The sequence below is a fragment of the Columba livia genome, chromosome 9 (assembly GCF_036013475.1).
Source record: "Columba livia isolate bColLiv1 breed racing homer chromosome 9, bColLiv1.pat.W.v2, whole genome shotgun sequence".
NCBI lineage: Eukaryota > Metazoa > Chordata > Aves > Columbiformes > Columbidae > Columba > Columba livia.
This window is the reverse complement of record NC_088610.1, coordinates 25408711-25433785: the sequence shown is the minus strand read 5'-3', so window position 1 is coordinate 25433785 and position 25075 is coordinate 25408711. Positions and strand designations below refer to the sequence as shown.

Here is a 25075-nt window from a genome sequence, read left to right as displayed (position 1 = left end):
GTGTGCGCCATGGAGGGGGCTGTGATCGTGGCAGTGCCCGTCAGCCCAGATGGGATCTGTCATGACTGTGGGATGCTGCTTGCCCCATGGGAATCTGGCAGCTGCGTGTCGCTCCAGGGCTGGGCCCTGAAACGCTGGCTAATAGAGGACTTGCAGAAGTGCTGAGCTGGGGTGAGGAGAAGATAAATGTCAGGACGTGGTTGCTTTGAAACACCTGTGCCTCCAGCAAGGTTTTTGCAGCATGCCCTGCCTCCCCACAGTGCTGCCTCTCGTAGTTTAAATGAGTGAGCACTGTGACCTTCAGCACAGGCAGCGTGTGTAAAAGCAACTGGGCATAGTGTGGAGGAGGTTCAAGATGCTGGGTGAAGGTTTTTTTGCAGTAGAATGTGTCAGACAACGTAGATGACATCCTGGTATCCCCGAGCAGATTTACGGCAGGTCTCTTTGGCTGAGGTGTGTGCAGTCCAGCGGTGGCTGAGTTCACTCCTGGGAAGATGAGTCCTCACCTTGGAGTAATGGGTGCTGGGGAAAGCAGTGCCATTCATGTGACCTGTTGGAGAGGCAAAACCAGCAGCAATTTATAAAATAAGTACATTAAAAATTTATGGTTCCAGCCTGAATTTGGCTCTGGTGATCTCTCTCTTGTGTACTATGCTGCAGTGAGTGCTGCCAACATTTATTTTATAGGTATTTTAAAGTGAAATAAACGAGAGCATAATTTCTAACAAAGCCAAAGGTAATGAATTATGCCATTCCAGGGACACAGAATCACCTCACAGGACCTGAGCCACACCGGCTGCTTGACTACTGCCCATCTGATTCACCCTTTTGCTTCCCGTGTTTCCGGCACTAGATGGAGGCAGTCAGTGCAGCGGAGGATGGCGTCTTCAGTCATTCTGACTTCCTCAGATGAAAGACATGATATAAATACAACTATTCTTAGTCTGGTGAAGTGCGCTTCGGTGCTAACGTTTGCTCTAGACTATGGGCCTGATGTCAAAAAGATAAACAGAAGATTGCTCGTGTGAACTTGGCACGTCTGTGCTGAAGGGGCGAGTTTTGTCTCTGGAGCAAAAGCTTCTCATGCAGTGGTATTTTGTAGCAAGCAGTTCCTAGGGGTGATGTTCCAATGCCAATGGCTCTCTTGCCAACAGAAACTCATTTCAATTATGTATTTAGAAGCAGTGCAGGATCCCTCACCTAATATTCTCCATGGACTAAAGTTTCCTGACTTTAAAAAAATAGGTGGTTTTTGGTTTTGTTTTCTTCTTTCTCCCACACAGCTTTATAGGAGAAATAGTTTTAGCTGTTTTCAAAAGTAGTCACTGAAGGAAGCCCCAGCCTGTGCAGACCTGTCTCAGCACCCATCCCCATGACACTGACCACCTCTTCTGGATAGCAAGGTGGTCACCACACGGTGCGCCCAGTGCCCAGCCTGTGTCCTGCCTGGGGGCCAGTCTGTGTCTCCTGTGCGAGAGTCGTGTGCAGCAGCAAAGGGCACAACTTTTGAGAGTGCTGGGCGGGCACACAAACACAGCAGCGTGGGGACACCTCTGAGGAGATACACAAAATCTGTCCTTGGGCAGGAAGAGTGCTCAAAGGAGGGGATTTTTGTGCCTCCTGTGGTTTTTCTACCAGGGCCAGGTTTGTATCTTTGGACTGAAGCCACCTTGGGCTGGCCAGGCAGATCTTCCCACCGCAGCAGGCTCAGCTCAGCCTCTATGATAACCACTTTCCATCACATGCTGCAGCATCCTCTTTTTCCCTTCCTCTGGGCCTTCCTTCCCCGCTACAGAGAGGCTAGACAGGCAGAGAAGAAGCTGCTACCTCTTTGGTAACTGAGCTTTTGAGCTAGTGTCTCCACGCTTCATATTTCAGCAGTGCTGGGAGAGCAGCCAGAGCAGAGTGCCTATGTACCTTGTGTTTGTGTTTCTCTGTGTGCTTTAATAATTCAAAATCTAACCAAGCCAGCTTTCCAGTTTGTACTGTTGTATAAATAACAAAGACAAGCAGGTTTATTTTCAAGTTGCTCATGGAAAGCACATTTCTGCCCCTCTTTGTGAAGACAGTTCCCCTTGAGAAAGCTGCAGAAGTCCCTTTCACTGTACAGCAGCCATGGTCCCATTATCCTTCTGGCTCCATAAAGGGATTGTCTGAACTGCTGCCATTTGCCACTTTGGTGCTAAACAGCTCCATGCAGGCTCTCATGGCTGCTGACAGAGTCATCTTGGGAGGCTGAAGGCTTTCATGCAAGGCTGGTGGGCTCTCCACTCCCATTTCTCTTGCTAGACTTGCCCATTCTCAAAGGACACTGGAGAAATTAGTCTAATGTGGAAAATGTTCTGAATGTCAGGGGGGAAAAAACCTGCAAAACCATTGTGATTAGTTAAGCAGAAGTCTGTATCTTTGAGTAGCATTGGTTTATCTTTCATTCACTTGCGTACACTGTGAACAGGGTAAGTTGTGGTGTTGGAGAATAACCTTTGAGTGAAATATTGCTTAGAGCAGCATGCGAAGACGTGAGGTTAAGGACAATATCTCTCTGAAGATCAGTTTCAGTCTTCAAACCCATTTCAACTTCATTTTGTGATCTGGAGGCTGCCTTAGCCGGTCAGGTGGCCGCTCTTCACACTTTTCAGATTTCTGAAAGCTTGAAATTACTTCATATGATAAACTTCTAGAGTGACATTTATTAGGCTTTCTTTGTGAGAAAAACTTTGGAAGAAATGGTGGCTGATCATTCTCACATTTGAAAACTGCCTTGTTTATGTTTTTAACTAATGTATTTAATCATAATGAAGGGATGTTGGACCATCTTAACAGGCATGTGCCCATCTATGCTCACCATGGCCCCTTGCTTGAATGCAGAGGACCGTCAGAGCTTTGATCTAGGCTTGCATCCTCCTTTGGCTGCCTTCCAGCTTGTAAATGGTGTAGCGTCATACAGGCAGTTTCATGAAGGCTATAAAAAGAAATTCCGTATTAGACCTCCTGCTTGCTAGTAAGCCAGTTGAACGTACTTTTTTTTTTCTTAAAAATAATTCAGATATGTTATTTCAAAGGGACTCCTGCAGCAGTATTACCTTTCAAAAAGTCCGACATTTTTCTGACAGTACTTTTATTGCATTAGGAGTTAGAGGAGCGGCACTGATCTGAAGTTCAGTGCTCAAGCAGGCATGAGAAATGGTAGATGATATAACTCACCAGGCAAAGGCACAAGAAAAGGGTTTGGGGATTTGTTTGTTTCTTTGTTGTTGTCCAAACTACTTTTATGCTTTATCAGTTGCTGCATAAGTCTGCAAAATACAGCTTGGGGATCACATTCGTGACTGAACAAATGCTAATTGTAGGATGTTGATGGAGTAATCTGCCATGATAAAAACGCCCTCAAGAGCAGCCATCCCTCTCTTGTGTTGTGAAGACCTGTGGGGTTTGACTCAGCTGGAGAAGCCTGACTGGATAGAAACAAAATTGCTTTTAATGAATATTCTCACCTGGGTGTCCCTAAACAGCCTTGTCCAGAAAAATTAAGCTTCAATACAGCTGCTCTTTAAGGACTGTGGTTAATTGCATCCTTTTTTTGTTCAATTCACAGAAGAGAGCAGAACTGAAAATGTAATTTTTTAAGGTATCATTTTGAGTGTTTTCTGGTAGCGCTTGATTTTTTTTTCCCCCCACTAGGACAATGCTTATTTGATTTCACAGTACAACTGAGTCCCTGGGAGGAGACCTGGGTATGTGAGAGGGGTTCATGTTCAGGTTTCTATCATTTTTCTATGTATTAATAAAAACATCAAGAGCAAAGAGACCTCTTCTGTTGTGCAATCTGAAAATAGAAATTGTGAACTTGTGTATTGACTCAGGAAGGCTTTTGTTGTTGTTTTTGAAATGTCAAATACTTTTCAATTTTCTTCATCAACAAAATTGTTGTGCACCTTCTCAGGCTGCACAAGGTTTTCATTGCTTTTGTCCTGCTATAAAAACACAACCAACTGGAGATTCTCCAGAGTTAATAGTAAATTTCATGGAGGAGTCTGTATGCAAAATTCTGATTTAGAAAGCACTGTAATATTAGCTGTAGGTTAAAGATAGAATTTAAGGTTATAATTTAAATTTAAGTTAATCTTGAAAAGCAGTACATTGAAAGTGACGCTTTCTTGCTCAAAAGATCTGCTCTTTTTGAGCTAAAAGATTTTATGGTTGTAACAGCCCTGTAAAACTGACACAGGTGGGCTGTCTTCCTTCTTTCCCTTTTTTTTCAGAAATTTCAAATATCCTTAGAGAGGCTGCTCTCATTCACATATATAACAGGCAAAATTTAGACAAATGGAGTTATATAATCAATTTTGGACAACAAAGAAGTGGTAGTGATGGCAATGAATGGGAAGAAATTCCAATTTAGGTTTCAGATTCTGTGCTCCGAGTTTGCGGCCATGTATGACATGAGCAGACTGAGTCTGTAAACCAGTCGTACATTGTGGGTCCCACCACTCCCCATTATTACAGATTAATTTCATAAACTGACTCCTGTTGCCTTCATTGGGAAAATTACACTGATTTCTTTCTGTCAGTGAAAGTCTCTCCCTAGCCGTGCTGGAACTCTGCTGCTGACTGAGCACCGGCACAAGTGGTGTTCCCTCCCTCACCCAGCAGCTCAAACTTTTCCCCCACCCACACATACGGGAGTCCCTACGCATCCTTCCTCTCTGCCTACTTTGTATGTGCACTCATTCCTTTGAAGGTTAGGAGATGATCTTTTCCAAGTCCTTAGTGATAAATGAGTTGAAGACAAAGTACTGCTTCATTAGTCCTGACTATACATATCATATAGCCTTGTGTGATGGGTCACAGTTGCTGTTGTCCAATAATTTTTAGGCAGCTAATGCATTTCCTCAGTCTTGTGTTGTGCTCGCAACAGAGCTGTTGGCAACCCGTGCCACAACATCAGCAGCGCTAGGAGGTGATTCTTGTCTTGGAGGAGAAAAAAGATCAACAAACTTGCATTTGCTGAGAGGTCACAGAGCAATGGAAAGGGACATTTGGAACCAATCTCCTCCAACACTAGATCAGATCAGCCGTGACTTTGTCTGACTCTGTACTGGAAATCTTTGTGAGAGGTTATCACAGAGTTCTCTGGGTAACCCTTCCAGCACTGCATTGCCCTCCTAGTGAAGGAGTTTTTCTCAATGTTGAACCTGACCCAAGGGCCATTACTCCCTGGGAACTACTGGGCAGTGCTTGGCTCTGTCATCTCTGTCACAGCCTTCCAGCACGCTGGATGAAACCAGTCCAGCTCCCTTGACCTGTCCTTGGAAACCTGTGCCCAAGATCCCCAACCAGCCTGCAAACCATCTGCTTGAACCTCTCTGGTTTCTCCCCATCTTGAACTGGCAAGCCCGGAGCTGGACAACTTATTCCAGTGAAGCCTCACCAGCTCAAGCAGAGGAGGCTACTAACCTTGTTTTTTTTTTTCCTTTTCTTTGCACTGACCTCATTTTTAGTGAGTTACAATATCAGTTTTGTCGTATTTACACAGAGAGGGCACCACTGGCTTTTGTAGAACCTGGTGTTTCCTGTTGCCCTTTTGGGAGGACATCAATATCAGCCCTACTTTCCCAGCCTGTGTTTGTCCTGCCCTGGGTGCAGTACTCCAGGTTTCTCCTTGCTGCACTTCAAGAGGCTTTTTCCACCCTGTCCTGGAGTTTGTCAGACCCTGGAGTGAGGCTCTGCCATCCGAGCCGTACCACTGGTTTGGTGGTGTGCTCTATCACAACCCATTGTGTCTGCATGAAAAGCTTTAAACAAAAAGGCCAGTATTATACGTTGTACCTTAAAGTGGTGTGTTTTTGCAGAGTCGCGAATTACACTGGTAAGGTAAATTTTCAGACAGTCGGCTAATCATAAAAGCAAGAGATCAGAGTATTTTGGAGTAAAGTTTGTGGGAGATTTAGCAGGGGATTGTCAAGAATTTGTAGAGAAGGTTTCCATAGAAAATGTGTTAAATTATCCAGACTTCTGGGTGTGATCAGCTTTCCTGTTTTTATTTTATGTTTATTATTGTTTATTCAGTGGTTCTTGGATGCCATAGTTACAAACCTGAAGTAGCTCCTGGGAAGCGAAATCTCCAACTAAGTCTCGGAGTGGTTTTAAGGAGACAATGGTAAAAGTTTGTGATAAAAGATTGGGGAACGTGATGTCAGATTGGGGAGTTAACATGTATTTTCAAACCATGCACTTAATATATACAGTTTATTCAGTAGAACATGTACTTTCTCACACATATATTTCATATGAAAAGTAATGTGAAAGGTGCAAAAACGAAAGGTTAACTCGTATGCAAAAGGCTGTGAGTTTCTGAATGACTGAGGCAGCAGCAAATAATATTTTGAAAACCAACTGTTTCAGAAAGCTCTTCTTTTTGCTCCTTTGCAGGTAATGGTGAAGATGATGATAAAAACCTTTCTTTACTTCTGAACTCCTTAGTGCCTCAGCTGTGGTCATAGTTTTAGTAGTAACAAGTTTTAAAATGCTTGTACATTGGGCCCAGTATTAGATACATGCAGCTGCTCACTTGCACAGTCATTTCTATGGAAATTAATTGACAGCAAATTGTATTTTCAAAACTGGCCCCCTTTCTTTTTAATTTGCTCCAGACAGGAGATAATTTCTTTTCACATTTTGAATAAAGGGAACATCTTCCTCAGACTTGATTACAAGCTATCTTAGACCATTTTTACAGCTGTTTTTAAAAGGCACAGAAACTGATCTCTTGATGTGAAAGTGTTTCTGGCTGAGAGCATGAACCATGCCAAAATAACGGTACAAGGAATGGTGGGCTTAAATTGCAACAAGGAAACGTGTAGGTTAGACTCAGAGCCAAACTTGCAAATGGCGTAAGGGTGGTGACACACCAGAAGTGCTGGCCAAGAAGGGATGAGGCATGTCCAGGGACTTTTCGTGAAGCACACAGTACAGGCTAGCAGGGCTTCTCTAAGGAATGAGGTGGGTAGACCTGGTCCAGCTGGGAGCGAGGAGAAGGTCAGACGGACACTCCCTATTTTTCTGTGATGCAGGGCTTGCTTCCCTAATTCCCCTCCTCCAGGAAAGATGAGCAGACAGGCAGAAGAATTTTATACATGTGTCATGTTATATCTTTGATAGATATACAGCGATGTCAAAATACAGTTCACATATAGTCTTTTGCTGAATGCCGTATTTGAAGGGGTTCTTTTGGTTAACGTGTGCAAAAACAGTTTTAAAATTGCAGGAGAAAATTCTGCTGATTAATCAGCAAAGTTAATCAGAAATTTTTGTTGCTCAAGGAATTCCTGGTACCCAAGATAATCTGTTGGGGTTGTATACTGGGCAGCTTGCCCTCCATGAGACAGCTGGGGCTGCTGCCCAGTGTCACAGCCCCAACCAGTGTCTAATGCTTAGAGGAGTAAGGATCCACTATTGTCCCAGGCTGGCCCATCTGTCCAAATCAAACGAGCTCCAACAGTCACCTTCTGTAAAATTTACAGAAGGAAAGAGCAGAGTCAGACTTCTGGCTGGAAACTGTCTTTTAACTCTCAGATACTTTCTACGTTAGAAAGGTTTTGAATAGTTATTTCCATGCTTGGCCTTCAGCGACAACTTTCTGATCATGTTGGCAAAGGAAAACAGGTGCAGTAATGACAAAGGCTGATTTTAAGTGGCATTCCAGCAATCTGGGTAGTTTTCGTCTGGCAAGCCTTTCACATGTAGCAGATACCATCAAGGCTAATGCTTCTTTTGGTGTCGCACTGTCACTTTGCTAATGCTAGTTCTTTTTTTTCCAAAATTTTTCCTCTTTCATGTTTAAAGGGAAGAAAAATATGGAAGAGGTTCACATTTACTGGAAAAACATTGTCCTTCTCTCTCTTGCATCCCCCCTGCCACGGCCAAGGTGACTGTACTGCTCTGTCAGGGATGATGCTGTTGGCCTCCTGTGAGGCCGGGGGGAGCAGAGGACAGGCTGTTCTTCCACCGTGGGCCGTCCCATCGTGTGGCACAAGGCTTAAAGACAGGACATAGTTCAATAACCTTTTTCAGGTGTGTTTTATCACGAAATTCTTTTGTGGCAAAGTAATAAAAGATGGCATCCAGGCAGCAGTTCAGGTTGGCCAATGTCATTGACACCTGAATGAACAGGCTGATGTTTTGTTTCAGACTGCAGTTCACTATCACATTCTGTCTTACCAGGCACTGTAAGCAGATTCCAAGGTGGAAGGGTGTGAAGCACACCAAAAACACCACGAGGTTGATGATAATAACTCGTAAGCAGCCACTGCCTTCTACCTTTGTTTTAGCTTGACTTTTGTGATTCAGAAGAATCCAGATGTTTTGAGCAGAGCAGAAAATCATCACTGCAAGTGGGATCAGAAATCCAAAGGTTTCCAGAGAAACAATGAGGGGGATGCTCCACGTCTGCTCTGACATATTGGAAAAGCACTGAAAAGAATCTGTCTTGTGAAATACATACATTGGGACACTGCAAAGCCAAACTACTGCCCAGATGATGCAGCAAATCAAGATAGCCCATTTGGGGGATTGCTTAGCTCGACCTTCAAATGGGTGCCTTATGCAGATATATCTGTCGACAGTAATGCAGACAATGATGAAGATACTGCCGTACATGTTGATAAAATAGAGAGACTGTATGAAAGAGCACAGGAGTCCAGGCGCTTCTGTGACGGAGTAGTACAGCTTGAGCGGGAGCGAGAGAATCAGCAAGATATCTGCAAGCGCAAGATTGATCATATAAACTGATGTTTTGCTCTGTTTCTTCCAAAGACAGCAGAACACGAAAAGGGCCAGGGCGTTGAGAACCAGCCCGAGAATGAAGGTGGGGATGGAGATCCCCAGCTGCAGGGTCTTTGCTAGGCTGTCGATGTCAGTAAAATTGCATTCCTCGCTGTGGTGGGTCATTTTTCCCCTAAAATGACAGAAATAACAAGTTGGAAATGTATAAGATGCTTAGTTAATACCGTGACATATTGGAGCAAGGTACTTTCTGACACAACTCTGCTTTTTTGGGTTTGAGCTATACACTTGATCAGTCTTGGGCTATTATTGAAAGTGAATCCTCATTTCAAGCACAGAGCTCTCTATTTCCAGTTTGAGTGTCTTGATCTATTACGAAGGAGCCTGATTCTCAATGGCAGGTAGTCAGCATCCACTGACTACCATGCCCTTTAGGATAATGCCATTCAGATATTGAAGAGATTTACCTGTTCAACCAGATGTTTTCAAAAATTCTAAAGTGTACTGGCTATCTGCAATAACTTGTATATCTATTGAATCTTCCATAACATGTTTGGTTCCTTCAGTATACAAAAATTTGTGAAACTGATAGGTGGGATTTTACTCTTATATCTGTGATTCCCTGTGCATCAGTAGCTTTTACTGATGTGCTTTTACTAACCTGCATTTATATGTATATTTTAATTTCATATAGTGATTGTATCCAGTGCGGTTTTTCAGAAGGTCAGCTTAAGAAGATTGATCTTTCTTCTAGGTGCAAATTGAGTAAGTGCGTTTTCTAGCTTGTGTTCCGCTTGCAGCATTGGTTAAATTTTGGGTTTCTAAGTACTTAAAATTTTAACTCATTATCTTAGATAATCTGGAAAAGATTTGCAAGTGGAAGGCATGACTGAATAATACAGTAATTTTTAAAAGTATAATTTCTGTGGAACAAGTGTTATCAACATTCTTAAAAATATACTCATGCTTGAACAAACTATGCCTTAAAAATGCTTTTTGATCAACTCTTTAAATCAAAATCAGAAAAAAAATCCTAATGAAGGAGACAAAATTGGTAGCTAACATTCCCAGTCCAGCTTAGCCAACCAAGTAGCTCAAAACAAATTTTAGGAGTAAGTGAACAGGTTTTAAGAAGAACTCATTCAAGAGGGGAATCTTTGCTTTAGAGGACAAACAATGACAGGTAGCTCATAAGCGCTACCAAATGCAGCTGAACTTAGCTAAGGAAACAAAAAAACCCAAACGAAAACAATTTGTGAAAAGTTTTTTTTCTTTACATGCTAAAAAAAAAAAAAAGATAGAGAGAGAGAGAAATGTAGAGTAAGTAGATTTGCTAAATATTAATTGAAGAGATGGTTTTGTGTTTTGCCGAATCTTATACCCCTGCTTTTCAAAAGGATGCTGATATTGTGCTGGAGGTCAGAGGTAGGATGACTTACAGGAATCACTGACTGATAATGGAAATAACTGTACTGAACGCAGTACGCACTCAGAGCTTAACATGTTCAAATTAGGGAAAACAGCTTATTTCCAGGTCAGACTATGGAAAGAAGAGGCACATAAAGCTGAAGTTCCAACCCAGTAATTGTTATGAAGTATGTATGTTATCAGTATGTCTGGAAAAAGATCAATCCACTATATCTGTTGAAGGAAAGAGTGTCAAACATGATTAAAGCAATTCTCTAACTCTTGAGTCAAGTCTTCCTACAGATTTTTAAAGAAAACTACAAAATAATGTTTTGACAGATCTTGCCAGACTTCTTTGAAGAAGTGTCTGCTTTTTCAGATAAGGGAAAGGCTGAAGGTCAAAGGCACTTGTATTTCAGTGAAGTATACTAGAAATAACTAAATAGCACTAGAAAAACGGGTTTGTAACATCGCCTGTTAAGGAGGTGAGGAAATGGTTGCAAGAAAGCTGATGGGGACTACAGATGGACTGGATGCAGGTTGCTGGGGGGATGCTCCTTGGTGGTGTTTCCCCTGGTGACCCCAGTGCAGGAGCGAGTGTGATCTACAGGGACGTGCTGTTGGTCAGGGGCCAGATCTGACTGACACTTCCAGAGAACTGGACTGAGCTGCATGAGTGGGACAGGTGCAGCTTTGTGAACCCAGGATATAGCAAAAGGAAATCTGGTGGTTATCAGCGGATCGATCTGTCAGAAATGAGAACAAAAAGAAAACCCTGGTTTGTTAGTCAATCTGAGATTGAGTCAATCCCTTTGAGCCAGCAATGTGTGGCGGCTACGTAGAACATTGTGTGGTTGTGGTACGTGACAGGTGAGATAATTCCACTAAAGGTGGAGACGCGTTTGTGCCATGTGTACAAGGGAGGCAGCCGCTACTGTCACCTGCGGGCAAGACAGGAAGGAGGAAATAGGAGTATTGTGCTGTTGTGTGTGTCCTATGTGCAAGAGCACCCACTTAACTTGGGAAAAAATCAGATAACATTAAATGTCTAGGGGGAGTGACAACACCTGTTGATCCAGCACTTTGTGTGCTGTATAAATATATCAGAAAATCGGTTGTAATGTCTTTTAAAACTATGAAGTTTGACTGTAATTTTACTGTGTTTCTATTTCACTGAATGCTTTTTCTTTAGAATTCATTAGTACAAAATTACCCATAGCATTATTCCTGAAAATGGTTAATTTCAATAAAATGTTAGCCAGTCTTTAAACTGTTAATTTCATGTACTCAGAGTACCTGATTTTCAAAAACTTGACTACATTTTTTTATCATTTTGCCCCACATCAAATTTGAATTTCACATCTTGAGTAATCCAAGGGAATTGTTTGCAAACAATTCACACTGAGCAATATGCTTGTCCAAAATTATTTGAAGATTCATTTTCATCAACAAATAACTTTGCAGTTGTTTCATAAGCATCGTATTTACTGCATTGTCCTAATTATTAATAAAAATACTGATGATACTGAATCTGAAAGATACTGAACTGTACCAAATACATATTTCCTGTATGGTAGAGACTGATTAGTATCTCAGTGGGTACTCACTAATCATATAGAAGTTTCGTACAGATCATGTTTCCTTTGATTGCTTATGAGAATTTCTTTAGAGACAGTCTGAAGCCTCTTTCCCCCTCCTACACCTCGTCCCCCAGTGCCATTACTGTATCATAGAAGAAGGTCAAATTACTTATATTTCAGTCATTCTCAGATGAATCTGTGCAGATCATTACTTACGGCTGCGTTGTCTTCTAGGTGCTTGCAAGCAGATTCTTCAGTGGGTGATTCCAATATTCTTCCAAATACTGAAGCCAGGCTTAGTGATCTACGATTTCCCAATTCCTCCTTTTCCACCTTCTGCAGAGACAGGCACCGCGTTTGCTCTTTTCATCTCCTAAAGAAAATTCCTCTGTCCTCCATCAGTTTCCGGAAGGAATTGCCTGCATCTCTAGGATTGTTGCAGACAACTTCTAGAAGCCAGAAGATAATGTAAGAACCTGGTATTAACAGTACTTGAGAGAGTCAATCTTAGCTCATCCAGAGCCTGTGTCATCACTGCTCCATTTGTTCTCAATTTCTCCTACTAAGTGAGGGTTTTCCACTTCCTATAGACTAGTTAAATGTTAATTTGGTTTGCCAATAGCAGGAGCGTGTGGTTAAGCTAGCAGCAAGGAAATGGAACAGCAAGGTTTTACAGTATTAACTTGGCTAGTTTTTCTGCAGCACAGTGGGATGCATGAATGGTTTCCTCTTTGTAGATCAGATCTGAGTTCATCTGGCTGTAGCTAAGATTCACACAAGTTTGTGTGTTAGCAGTGATGGGGGATAACCAGTTAGGGATATTCTTATCTGTGAAAGCTTCCTTAGCAGGACCATCCTCATAATAAAATCTATAACTTTAAATGTAGGTGTAGCCTTAATAGTAAGGAAGTGATAATCAGATGACACAACACAGCAAACCAAACAGTCTAGCTGTACTGTCAAAGAGGAATGAGGAGAATTCAGGTCACTGCTTCAGCAGGGACTTTTATAGCATTTACCATAATTACCCTCCTAATCAATGCAAACCAAGTGATATTAATGCTATGAAACAGACTTTGTTTATATCTATTTTCCTGAACATTATTCATGTTAGATATAAATTATTCTCTGTGGATGCAAAGGAGAAGAGTAAGATGGTTTAGTGCAATGAAGAGCAGAAAGTCCCACGTCTGCCATATATTTCATTTGTAGTTGGATAATTTCTTATTCTAAGTATTTTGATTGCAACATAATATATTTCTGATTATAACTAAAGCAGAAATCTTTCTGCTTTGAGCTAAACAACGCTACATATTTGATCTTATTGTTTGATCTTTATAAGAAATAATCATCCAACTAGCTTAAAAACAGTGTGTTACAATCAATTGAAAAAAACAGTTGTTAGTTAAAATAGGAATTATTTTACCTGAACCCCAGCAAAGAGATCAGCAGCATTGCTTCAGTCCAGGTTGCTCTACAGAGCATGAAAACATTTGCTTACAGACCATACCCTACCAGTACTCTTACTAAATAGTATAACCACATCCTTCTTTTCTCTTCTTCTATTTTTTTTTTTTTTTTTCCTATTTCAAAACAGACTCTACGTTTCTTTATATAGACAAGTGAAGGTGAAAGAGTGTAAAGACTTGAATCCTCAGCTGTTTCCAGTCAGTAGTCAAAGCAGGGTGGAGAGCAGGGTTGAAGCCAGAGTTGGGTTTGGACTGGACTTTACCTGGTGTGAAGCAGCTGAGAGCTTTTATGGCTACTTCCAAATTCCCAATTATACATTGAGCTGGAGGGGAGATGGGGAAGTGGAAAGTTGTAGTAGAGGGGCTATCATAGAAACAGGCTTTCCTCCCCAAGTTTCTGTTCAGTTTGCATACTGGAGACCAGCACTTTAGCACTCAGATGCTTCTGAAAGACACAGCTTCTTACATGCATGCAGCTGTTAAACTATTTAAAGTGCATGAGCTAGTTTTAGCCATCTCAGGTGTCTGATTCATAACTGCAAGCTGGCAAACAAATGCTTGTTGGTGAGAGGAGTGAGGTATACGGAGCTCTACCTTATATGTGAGTCATATAACAGCCAAGACACCCTTTTCTTGAAATGAGCTTTCAAGGCTTTTCCATCAATAGGACCTGCCTGATGGAGTCTGAAGCTCTCCCTCTGCTCTGGGAGGTGTCATGCAATGTGCAATGTATACCTTTTGGGGAGGTAGTTGTGTTTGCAAAGAGTGAGCAGCAGGAATATGGGCGCGTTTATCCACTGCTGTCCTCAGGAGAGAGTGGATGAGGGTGGGATGTAGCAAAGGACTCAAAGCGGTTGGTCTCCTCAGGTCCTGGCCAGATGTGGCTCTGGTTGGGACTGGCACCAAAGAGGTGTTTGTGGTTACATAAAGTGACATAAGTTACTGAAAAAAAGTTGATTACTGTTTGATGACAATGCGACGTTCTCATACATAATAATTTTATCTCCAAGTAGCAGTATTGGCAGAAGAATAAAACCCTAATAGGGGCTCATCTGTGTACATCGTGTGGACACTTCGTTCAGACAAGTGCAAATGGTCCCTCTCTGGAACCCCTCTGCCTGAAGCGTGAAACTCACTTGCTAGTGTGCAGAGCCACTCTTCTGACTTGTGGACTGCTCTTTTAACATACACACTGCAACCCTCTGCTGCAGCAGTAAATACAGGAAAAGAAACAACAAACCAAACAAAAAATGATTAAAAAAAACCAACCAACCAACCAAGACGCTATAAGTGACATTTTTCAAATATTCAGCTGGCTTTGGAGGTAACTTGGTCTTTCTGCACATCCTGCAGAAAAAGTAGCGCCAGCATTGTACCACAGGACTTGGAGAAGAAAAATCTTGCAATTTCTTAACACCTTTTTTCTTTTTTTTTTTTTTTTTTTACCTGTCTCATCTAAAAATGAGATCTGAAGAAAGGAATTAAAAACAAACAACAAAATCAAAGCTTGTGTAAACCTTGTAAGAAAAGGATGTGGCAGAAGAAATGAAGGCAACATGATTCATATCATTTGAGGAACATGTAATGGAATCAGAAGTTTTCAATGGCTTTTCAACTTCTGTCTTCTCAGAACTGTGGGCTTGCTACAAGTCACAGCAAGGGACTGTAATGAATCTGGAGAAAGAAATCTGAAAAGAAATCTAAGAGTGCAATGAAAGATTACCAGAAAACAAATACTCTACAATTATGTGTGACCTTTGAATGAATTATTCTCTGTCATGTTGCAGCTGAAACAGGCTTGCTTCTTTAATCCCCTCACTGCAGGCATATTTCAGACTTAGTTTAAAAATGAATTTTAATACTTCATGCTACCACCACTCCCAGCACTAGGTTCATTCCCTGTGGCTCTGTGAACTTCCCATTTAGTATCACTTGGTGCAGCAGAGCTAAACAGAAAATCAGCATTTCTGCACACATCAACCGCATGTTTGCTAAGTTGGCAATTTGCTTGTGATACATGTGGGTTCAGAATTTGTAGGTAAGCCTGTAATTTTTGATGTGCATATATGTTGTTCTTTTGCAGGTTGGCCTTTTTGGTTTAAATTAGGACAACTTTTATCTAGAGCATATTTAATGAGGGCAAGTTATGAATGACTCACTCCCACACCTACAGAAAGGCTACTGGCTGAGAAATTAGAGCTTGTTTGCCCCCTGTCTTTGGTGACTCCTTTTCTAATTTCTCCCACCAGGTGCTATACGTGAATATGCCTGGCAGGAATTATTTCAGTGAGCCCTTTGTGCTCTCAGTGCCTTTAACCACCAGCCGTCCTGCTTGCTAAATGCTGAATTCCAGGGACCCAGGCAGGCACGTGGCTCTGAGGTTTTCAACAAGGAGAAGGGCTTTTTTTGTTTCAGTTCTTTTTTTTTCCAATTAACCATATAAATGTGCTGGATATATATTGCTTGTCCCGCATAGAGACAACAATCTTATCAACCTTACCCTTTTTCCAATATTGTGTTCCAACTAGCAAATGAATAGTGCCTGGAAGAAACTAAACCAAACTCTGAGTAACTAAAAGGAAGTGTATGAGCAATAATTTTATAACGCTTATGGCAAAGATTGAGTGGGTTGTTTGTCTGGGTTTTCTTGGTAGAGGTTGGTGAGCTTTCTTCATCTTTTATCCTCTAGCTGCAATAAGTGCTGCTGTTGCTAAATCAGGCAACAGCAGGTAGCACTTGTCATCTTCAAGGAATCAGTCTGTTTCAGAGGAAACATGTTCATACAGTGCAAAAACACATTTATTTGCATTACAGCATCATGAATTCTGCTCTTCTTTTTAAGTGGAAAATATATCAAACCAGCTTTGCAGTTCAGCTTTCAGAGACGTGTAAAATATGTGTTTGCTTGTACTTAATGGCCACAATGCAGTAAGTTTTTTCTCAAATCTAGAATTAGGATGTTCCAGCGCAAATGAGTCATATTTCAAAGGTAGAGTCCAATGTGTGCCACTCTGTGCCACTCTGAGGGCATGTGTGACTTGTTTTCCCAGACAGCTATAAAATATTGACTCAGATAACAAGATTTAATCATCCAGAGTAAAATGACTCAGGAAAAGACATTGTCCAATAGAGAGCTAGGAGGAAAGTGAAAAACTGTCGTTCTTGTCAAGACTGCTGGATGCAGTGAGGAAACAGAAGCCTTATCAGCCCGTACCTGAGTCTAAGTTATCTTTTATGTTGTGCTGTGTCTGGTTTTTGATATTTTTGTGTGTGTTTAAAGTTTTGAAAAACTGGATGGCCAAAGTGAGTTAAGCTAACAAGTAGTTTTGTTCTGAGCAGGCTACCACAGTTTGCTACCACAAAAGGGCTTGGCCTCCTTCTTTTAAGAGATGCTGGGGACTTGAGCTGGGTCCAGCTGAGCAGCAGCACACTCCTGGGAAGGAGATCTACACAAAGAGCTCGACATGCTGTCACCTATCCGAAGATGTACCTTGATGCTCTTTCTGTTTAAAGAACAGGTAAATTAAAGAATAAGGTAAATTTTCATTGGTGATTTAGAAATTGTTGTTTGTACTTGAGTTGGAACACAAGCTGTTTTATTTATCTGGGGGCCTTTCGCTTCACATTAGTGCTCTTCAGGTTGCTCAGTACTCTTTTCCTCACCTTCATAAGTAATCAATGCTTGGCTCACAGCAAGCTATCTTAATTGCACAGTTTGGAACTTTGGGGGTTTTGTTTTCTCATGTGACCACTTTTTTTTTTTTTGCAGTAAGTGCAGGAGACTACAAAACTAGAAATCGGGAAACCCAGCAACTGCTGTAATTTATGGCGAACAGCGACATTCAGTCTCTCCAAGATGAGGCAGAGACTTTGAAAGGCAGCCCAAGACAGCACAAAAAATGCAGTTGAGCTTGGAGCTGGCCAGGGTGTAGATTTGATTCTGACTACATTTGAGAAACCTTACAGAGGTTTCTTAGGGTTGTAAAGTTGAGAGGAAAGAAACTGGCCAGTCTGGTGAGCAGCCAGTCTAACATGAGTATGGTTGAATGAGCAGAACCGTGGGAGTAATATGTTAAGTTACAGGATATCTTAAGTGATATCTGTTTGAGCAATTCACCAATAGGACACCAAGCATGCAGGGTGGCACCTCCTTCATGGCTTCAGACACCCACAGTCGACAGCCGAGCTGAAATTATCTAATTCACCATAGTTCAATTTGGTTTCCAGAGCCAAAAAGGCTGGTTAGGCATGGCTGGTGTCAGCCAGGTGCCAGTGAGGAGGACATGCATTTCATGGCCCGTCCATTCCTGCTCCATGGCAGCGACAGAGCAGCTTGCACCTGGCCAAACACAATTCTGGCCGTGACTGTACAGATAGGCTGTAACTTTTTGTGGGTTTTTGTGGGAGGGGGCAGCCAGTCAAGCTCCCAGCTCATCTTTAGTGAAACTGTGTAAGAATAGACACAGAGCTTCCTGCACGAATGTGCCTTGCAGTATCTCCATGAGGTTCACCAGCACACCCCACCTGTGCCAGCTGCCCAGGCAGAGGGTTTGTGGTTGCTGAGCATCGCTGGGCTGGCACTAGTGAAGCACAGCCCACAGCAGCTGCCATCCACCAAGATGCATGCAGTTCTTATGGGTGTTTCCATGCGATGTATACAGCTTGCATCTTTTGAGGAGCCCCCTGGAAAGGGGTAAATTTGAGGCTGCTCTGTTGATTTCTTAAAACAAGAGAAAAGCTTTTGTTTAATGAAGATGCTATGCTCACTGACCAGTGGCACTACCGAGGGAAATGGTAGGTGTGAACAAAACTAAGGTTTTGAAGGAAACCATTGGCTAATTTCACAGTCATCCAGTAAAAGGGAGTAATGGTTAGCAGCAGTGTGGATACACACCTGGGACCTGAGCAGGGAGATGACATTGGTCCTTGACAGGACTCCTGAGCACTCAGGCTCCTGTGGGTTATAACATCATATTGAAGGGAAAAGGGCTGTTTCTCTGCCCTGTCTCACCACTCCAGGTGGCAATGTGTGGTTATTGCACAGTATTCTTTTTCCTGACACAGACAGTGATCAGATCAGAAAGTCATGTTGTGCTCACCACACCGTATGACATCATACTCTGGTAAGTGGTGTATCTAGATTTATTATTTTCTTTCTTTCTTTTTTTTTTTTTTTTTGCTCAGCCTTTGCATTGCATTTGGTAACGAAATACATAATTAAAAGTTATTTCCTTTGCATTTTCATTATATGGAGTATTACCAGAGCACTCTTGACTGGACCATCACCATCTTCTATCTGGACTGATGGAAGTCAACAACCATGACTACAGGCTGGCACTGAGGGACACCAGTGCAGAAAAGCAACAGCAGCCCCACAGCACACGCATGCTTTGCACAGCCATTCCTATACCTTCAAGCAGGCAGCCCTGCACAAAAGGGTAGGAGCTGCCTCATCTGCAAGGTGCTACAACTTTCTGAGAGACCCATCTCTGTCAAATGGCTTGGACTGAAAAAGAGATGACTTCTATGGAAACTGCTTTTTTTCCCTTTTCCTTTAACCTTGCCTCATCTGTCTCCCCTCATTGAGATGGACTGGCATTTCAGCACAGGAAGCCCTACACACTTAAGCCTATACTTGCAATAGATTAGAGTCAAATGAAAATCACAGGTTGGCCTAAAAGTAACATCTTCCCAATTTGAGATGTGCCCTCATGATGTGCATGTCATCTTTCTTTCTTGGTGTTTCCCGTTTTAACTTAGGTATTGCCAAGTTGCCAATAACTTTTTATTGTTTTACAACCAGTGTGTATTCAGAATGTCTCAAAGGGTTGCAGAGAAATGAGACCAGCTCTGGCCCCTTGCAGTACAGTCAAAATGAATGTTGCTGTCCCAGGGACAGGGTTATTTGAGATGCAAGTTGGGGATTGTTTCTCATGCTGGTGTTACCTGTGGCTTGTGTGTTTGCTCAGCTTGGTGCTTTTCTTGAGGTTTCTGCAGACTGTAGCTCAGGTGGCTCCACCGCAGCCATGTGTGCTGGCAGGGTGCACTTGCCCGTGCAGACTCTCCAGCCTGTGTTGCCTCCTCCCGGCGCTTAAGTCTGAGGGTGTGAGAACTGCATTCAGCCTCACTGCTTCCATCAGGTGTCCTGGGAGATCCCAGGGAACCAAAGTCCCAGTTTGAATCACTGAGTAACTTAATGTGGAAATGCAGTGAGTGCTGTTGAGAAAAAGAAAGTGCCAGACAAAAAAAAAAATAATAAATAAATAAAAAGTCAGTGCTTATAGAAGAAACACTGCCCAACAGTGCCATCTTGGGGTAGTTTATGTCTAAAAGTTGGACAAAAGGCATCAAAGTGGAACCTGACTTCTCCTTTGTGTGATGTGCTCTTTCCTCATGTGAGTATATGTAAATATAAACGTGCATATCAATGTCTTAATGACTTATTAACAGTCATTACGTTGTACATGTGGGTTGCATTCCCCCTTACCATATGAGCTTTGTTTTGTTCTCATCTCTCCTAATCTGTCCTGGCTGACTGCTTTTTATTTTAATAAGATAGCCTGTGAGAGAGAGAGCTCTGTTTTATGCTGCTGAAAAAATATCTCTCTGTGAAAACATGGCTTTGTCTGTTCTCCTTTGGAAAGGGCAACTGAGCAAGTTTCCTTGTTTATTCCAGTGCAGATGGGGTCTCTACCCTGAAGATAATTGTGAATCCTTGAGTCTCGCGTTTGAAGAGGACAGTAATGCAGGTGCATTCAGTCAGCTGTAGTTTGTTTCTTCTTTGTGTACAGGTTACGTGCCCTTGCTATCAGCATAGGATAAGTATTTATAATATAAAGGTGGGTCTTGGTCTCAGGTTCTTGGGTTCTGCAGAAAGGGGGGCAATGTGAGGATGCCACAATGTGCTGCCAGCCCCGCCAGCTCCAAAGAGGAAAAGGCTTTCTGGCTGGTTTCCCTGAGAGTGGGCATTTACCCTCCTTTGTGTGCAGAGAGGTTGTGGTGGTTGAGCTTAACAGTGGCTAGATATATATTTCCTTCTGATCTGTAACGTTAGTCTAGCTTGGTCAATGTGGTTGTCTTTGTTCTGGCTGCCGCTGTAGCCAAGTGTCTTTATACACAAGTTAGAGTGAGAGAAATAAAACTGCACTTCATTTGAGTATAATCAAGCCACTTACACTGATAACCTTCTAGCTTTCTGCTTCCAACCAAGTGGTAGAGTTTTATTTGAAATGCTGAGAAGGTCCCTTCACTTTAGCACAGGTGCATTCCTATAAATAGCTTATATTGAAAAGCCTTGTAACATGAAAGGGATCAAGAAAGCAATTTGCAGGAAAGTGAAAAACCTCAGATGAAAACATCTCAAATTAACTAGTGTTAGAATGGCAGAAACTATGACACAATCAGTTGCAGACTTTTTCGAACAAAGAGAAAAGCTAAGATTTTCTTAAAAAATCTTGGGTGACAAAAGTTTTGGCAAGTAAGTTTATCAGGTTACTGAAAAATCAGCCTGAGCTGACAGCTTTCGAATTTGTGTGGACACAGCCCGCTGTGGGTCTGACGGGCAGCCTTGGAAAGACCCAGCCATTATCTAAGCCCAGAGTGGTCCAGCCTGCCTGCAGGGCTGGTGGATGTATGTCTGTTTGTCTGTCTGCGTCTGTCATGGCCAGGATGTTCTACGCTTTAAAATGCATTTTTATCATTTTGCATTCAGCGAGAGCTGTGTTGGCCTGTATTGGCTGCAGAAGTTATGTAGGGCTTTGTTGTGCTGCAGTGTCCTGGGTGCGGGGGCCTTTGAGGAGGCAAATAAAGGCCCTGAGTAGAAGGACTGCCTTTGGATTTTGTGCTAGAAAACACGCTTGGCTTAAGGGGCTGCCTCATCTGCTTGGAATAGGATAAAAGCTGCATGAGCTGAGTGCAAGCACCAGTCTCTACTAAAAACTTATTGTGCTGTTATGATGGGCTGCTCTGAATAAACCCCATCTCTTCCTGCGCTGGGTGGGAAGGGTGATTGCTAAGACCAAGATAGTTGTACAGGGATTGTACTGAAGCAGCTGAGAAACTTGTGAGGGTAGGTCATCATGCAGGAATACAACTGTAGCATTGCCTTGAAGTCTTGTGCTCTTGGACTCTTCATAAGGATTACCTTATATGTGTCCACCAAGTGTGATTTATTTTGTTGTTTGCAAAAAGGGGCTTTAGATGTGATGCTGGGCTTAAATTTTCTAGGTCAGAGGAAGAAGTTCCTTTGCAAATTATTTTGCTGAGCTTAAACCTCCAATTGGGATTTTTCTGGAGCACCCAGACGTGCAATGGAAGCTGGCCAGATGTGCAGATATACCTCCAGATTCACCTTAAATCTGCAGTATTCCTCAAAGGGCAAGCCTTTATACCCTGGATCACAGCCCGTGGGTCATCTCCCAGCTTGAAAGAGGAAAGCTTCCACGGAGACGGCCTTCAGCTCAAGCATCCATTCTGCCAGAATGGGTGCTGGGGGTCTTCTCGGGGTCAGACCTCCTGCATGGGTGAAATTGGAACCACCCAAGGGGCCCCAGGGTGCTTGGCTGTGACACTACAATACTACACTGCACCTCTGTGTGATGCACATCATTCACTGTTGTTTGACAAAATAGTCTTAAACTGAGGTTCATTTCAAACCAAACCATGTTGCCTCCCACGTTTGGTATTCCGCAGCAGGGCAGCAGTGTTGCCTGTGTTTGCACAGCTCGCAGCTGGTAGAGGTGCAGCATCTGCCACGTCTCTCTGATCTCACACAATGTGGATAGAAGTGCCCAACTTCTGCAGCCAGTGGGAAGGGGCTTTATCTTCATGCTCCCTTTCATAGATCTCTGACAACTTACACTCAAGAAATTGGTGCATGTAGTAGAGTTTTCATGAGAAAACAGTAGTATTTCCAGAATTTTGTGTAGCCTGTCTGCTAATAGGGACTATAATAATTAATAAGGGTATAAAACAGAGGTAGTTTATGACTGTATGAATATACTCTTTTAGAATTATATTTCCCTGTATTACAAGAAGGGTTATGAAAATTACTTTCTCTGTTTGCAGTCTTCTAACCTGAGACTTAAGTCTATTTACAACATGATTAGTTCTTGCAGGAATGAAAGACTCTACAAGAAAGTGGAAGTCAAATTCCGTTTTTCAAATGGTGTTGGCAAGTTAGGTAGGTGGTTTGGAAAGGAAAGAATTTGATGAGGCATTAAGACATATGTAAAGTTTTGCACATACATAGAAATAGTTGTGAGCCCAAATGAAACGTGAGCTTGTTATGCTGCAGATCTGAAAAAGGGGATCTGAAGCTTAGAGTAGATTGCAAACCAAGTATGACTGGAAATCAAATGGAAGATCATGCTGTTGTAGAAAAAAGTCAACATGATTATGGGGTGTGCAATTGTTTAAGGCTTTAGAATAACCATATTTGGTCTTGGGTGCCTTTTTTAAAAATGAAAGAAAGGGAGAAAGAGAGAGAAAGAGTGAAACAAAGAGAGAGAGAAAGAAATAGGACCAAACATAGTGAGCTACATCTGAAGCACAGAGGTAGGTGGGTATATTTAGAGCACAGATGTTGAAGTGTGGAGGGCATAAACATGTCTTCACATACATATATGGCAGCTATGAAGGGAATAAATATTTTTCTATATCTACTGTGGATGGGAAAAGAAACAATGGATTTATGCTGCGGCAGGAAATTAAAATAAAGCCTTCTAATGCTGAGGACAGATGAAAATAGAAATACCCCTTGCTGTGAGGCGTTATTAAAAGCAGGTTAGACAAAATTCCACTAGTTATAACACAGGAACACTTGAGCTGGGCTTTCACTAGGTTGTCTCTTTCTGCCTTTTCTGCAAGTCTGTGCTTTTGCGTGTGAAAGATTGAGGTGAATTAGAAATCACCTTGGATAACGTGGCAGCTACATGTGTATTAGCATTGAGGGGAGCAAAGATCCTGACTGATTGCACACTTTGAGAATAAATCAATGTAATCCCAGAGTGGCACGAACTCTTGCCTTGAGTCTTCTTTATTTACTGCAAGTTGACAGTAGCTCTTTACCAGGTGGTATAATCACTAGATTGCTTTACTCCATGCCTAATTTAGCACAGATTTGTCACCTGATCTCAGAAGTGGCTACAGCTGACTGAAAATCAAGAGTTGTCCCATACCTCATTGCACTCTATAAAAAGAAACCCAGCAAGAAAGCTACAAAAAAGGGGTGGAAAATGATGTGAAAATAATTAATGTGTGTTTCTTCAGGTGCTTCTTTGCTGTATGTCATCTATAGGCAAGAATAAACTTCACTGAAGAAGTCCCTTTTGGGTTATTGGTTGGAAATTGAGGTAAGGGAGCTTGAATCTTATTCTATGTTACCATTTTCAGAAGCTGGCTAAAGGGTATTCTAAGTTTCTCTCCTAATTCTGATATTACAAATAGTAATATCTATTGCATGGAGCTTTGTCTGGCAAAAGAGGTCAGATCATTTGTGTATCATTTTGTATCATTTGACTAAACAATGCCTTAAGTGTTTCAAAATACGTTATTCTGTCACAAAATCAGTTGCACTGTAAAGAAAAGAGTAGAAATACCATTCAGCTGCAATTAATATAGATGACAAACCTGGGGCTTACTACTAGTTGTTGAGTAGGTCACTTTTCTCCTGGTTGTCTACAGTTTATTTTATCTAACATGGAAAAAAAATCTAATAAATAGATAGAAAAAATATACTTGCTTCACAGTAAAAGGAATGCCTTTATTTTCTTGTTTAGGAGAACCACAAACACTGTGACATGCTGCTCTGTTGTACTGAAATTTAATTGAGAGCTCACCCCAGCATGCTGCTTGCATTGCAAGTGAATTAAAGGCGGTCAGAGCATTACCTTCAAGTGTTGCGTTTTCGCAAGACTCTGTGATCCAGATCACATGAGGGAGTGTTGTGGGCCCAAGAACTGTTATGTGTGTGTGTAGGAGAGCCAGGCTCAGAGCTGGGATGAGTGGGTAGGGAGCAGTGCACGGTGCAGGCTGTGTTGGAGCTGGCAGTAGGGGTCACTGGTTCACAGCACTGAGAGCTGTCAGAGCCTCGGGGCTGGAGGGTCAACGCTGGAAAAGGTAATTTAATAACTCACCTGAATGCTTTCAGCTAAGAGCCGTCCTGCACCAGGTTAGGGACAGGCACAGGCTGCTGTGTGTGCCGTGGGCAGGGATGGTGAGTGTCTGACTGGGGGCAGGTGGAGGCTGGCAGGACATCTGTCTGTCCGGGGCTGCATTCCTGCACATGGTGTCAAATGCATGTCCCAGTTCACGGGTTGTCACTCTGCTGGGGTGTGTACCTGGGGTCCCAGGTGTCAGAGGTTGAGCAAGCATCTCAGTAGGCTTGGAAATATCACTGCCGGTGTGCCTTGTTAATTTGTGAAACCAAGAAAGAAGACTTATTTACTGGGTTTTGTTGTTGCTGTGGGTTCTGTGTTTGGTTGGTTGGTTTGTTTGTTTGTTTTTAATCATATGGAAGCAAGCGTGATATGTGTTGTTGAGTGAACTCTTCAGGTACATACAAAGGACATGACACCACCACACTGACTTGGGTGGTTCATCCTGCGAAGTTGTTTGCCATAAAACACCCCTGTGGCCGGGTGCTTTTGCAATTTGGTGCACTCGCCTGGCCAAAGATACTGAGTCTAGTGACTCCAGCCCCCTGGAGCCAGTGCTGCTGCCTCTGGCCTGAGCTGGTGCTGGTGCAGATGCTGGCTGAGGCCACATGCATCACTTCAGCTCGCTGCAGCGGTTTCAGCAGAGGAGAGCAGACAGATTGAAATATTAGCTTCAAAG

At 42.4% G+C, this 25075-nt stretch overlaps 1 protein-coding gene across 2 annotated transcripts; it reads right to left on the bottom strand.

The window, feature by feature from the left end:
* Positions 1 to 3200: 3200 nt before the first annotated feature.
* Positions 3201 to 13318, bottom strand: GPR55 (G protein-coupled receptor 55). 2 transcript variants are annotated; one of them, XM_021291134.2, is made up of 3 exons: positions 13198 to 13318; positions 11988 to 12220; positions 3201 to 8956 (listed from the first exon to the last, which is right to left on the bottom strand). In XM_021291134.2, the coding sequence occupies exon 3, from the start codon at positions 8947 to 8949 to the stop codon at positions 7945 to 7947; it is 1005 nt and encodes a 334-aa protein (XP_021146809.2). In that variant the 5' UTR covers positions 8950 to 8956; positions 11988 to 12220; positions 13198 to 13318; the 3' UTR covers positions 3201 to 7944. The 2 variants fall into 2 exon arrangements, with proteins under 2 accessions (XP_021146809.2, XP_005505118.2); XM_005505061.3 differs by lacking the exon at positions 13198 to 13318 and having other exon boundaries at positions 11988 to 13138.
* Between the last annotated feature and the right edge of the window lie 11757 nt (positions 13319 to 25075).

Coding starts and splice junctions, on each gene's coding strand:
- GPR55 (XM_021291134.2), bottom strand. CDS start 8,949: ATGACCCACCACAGCGAGGAATGCAATTTTACTGACATCGACAGCCTA.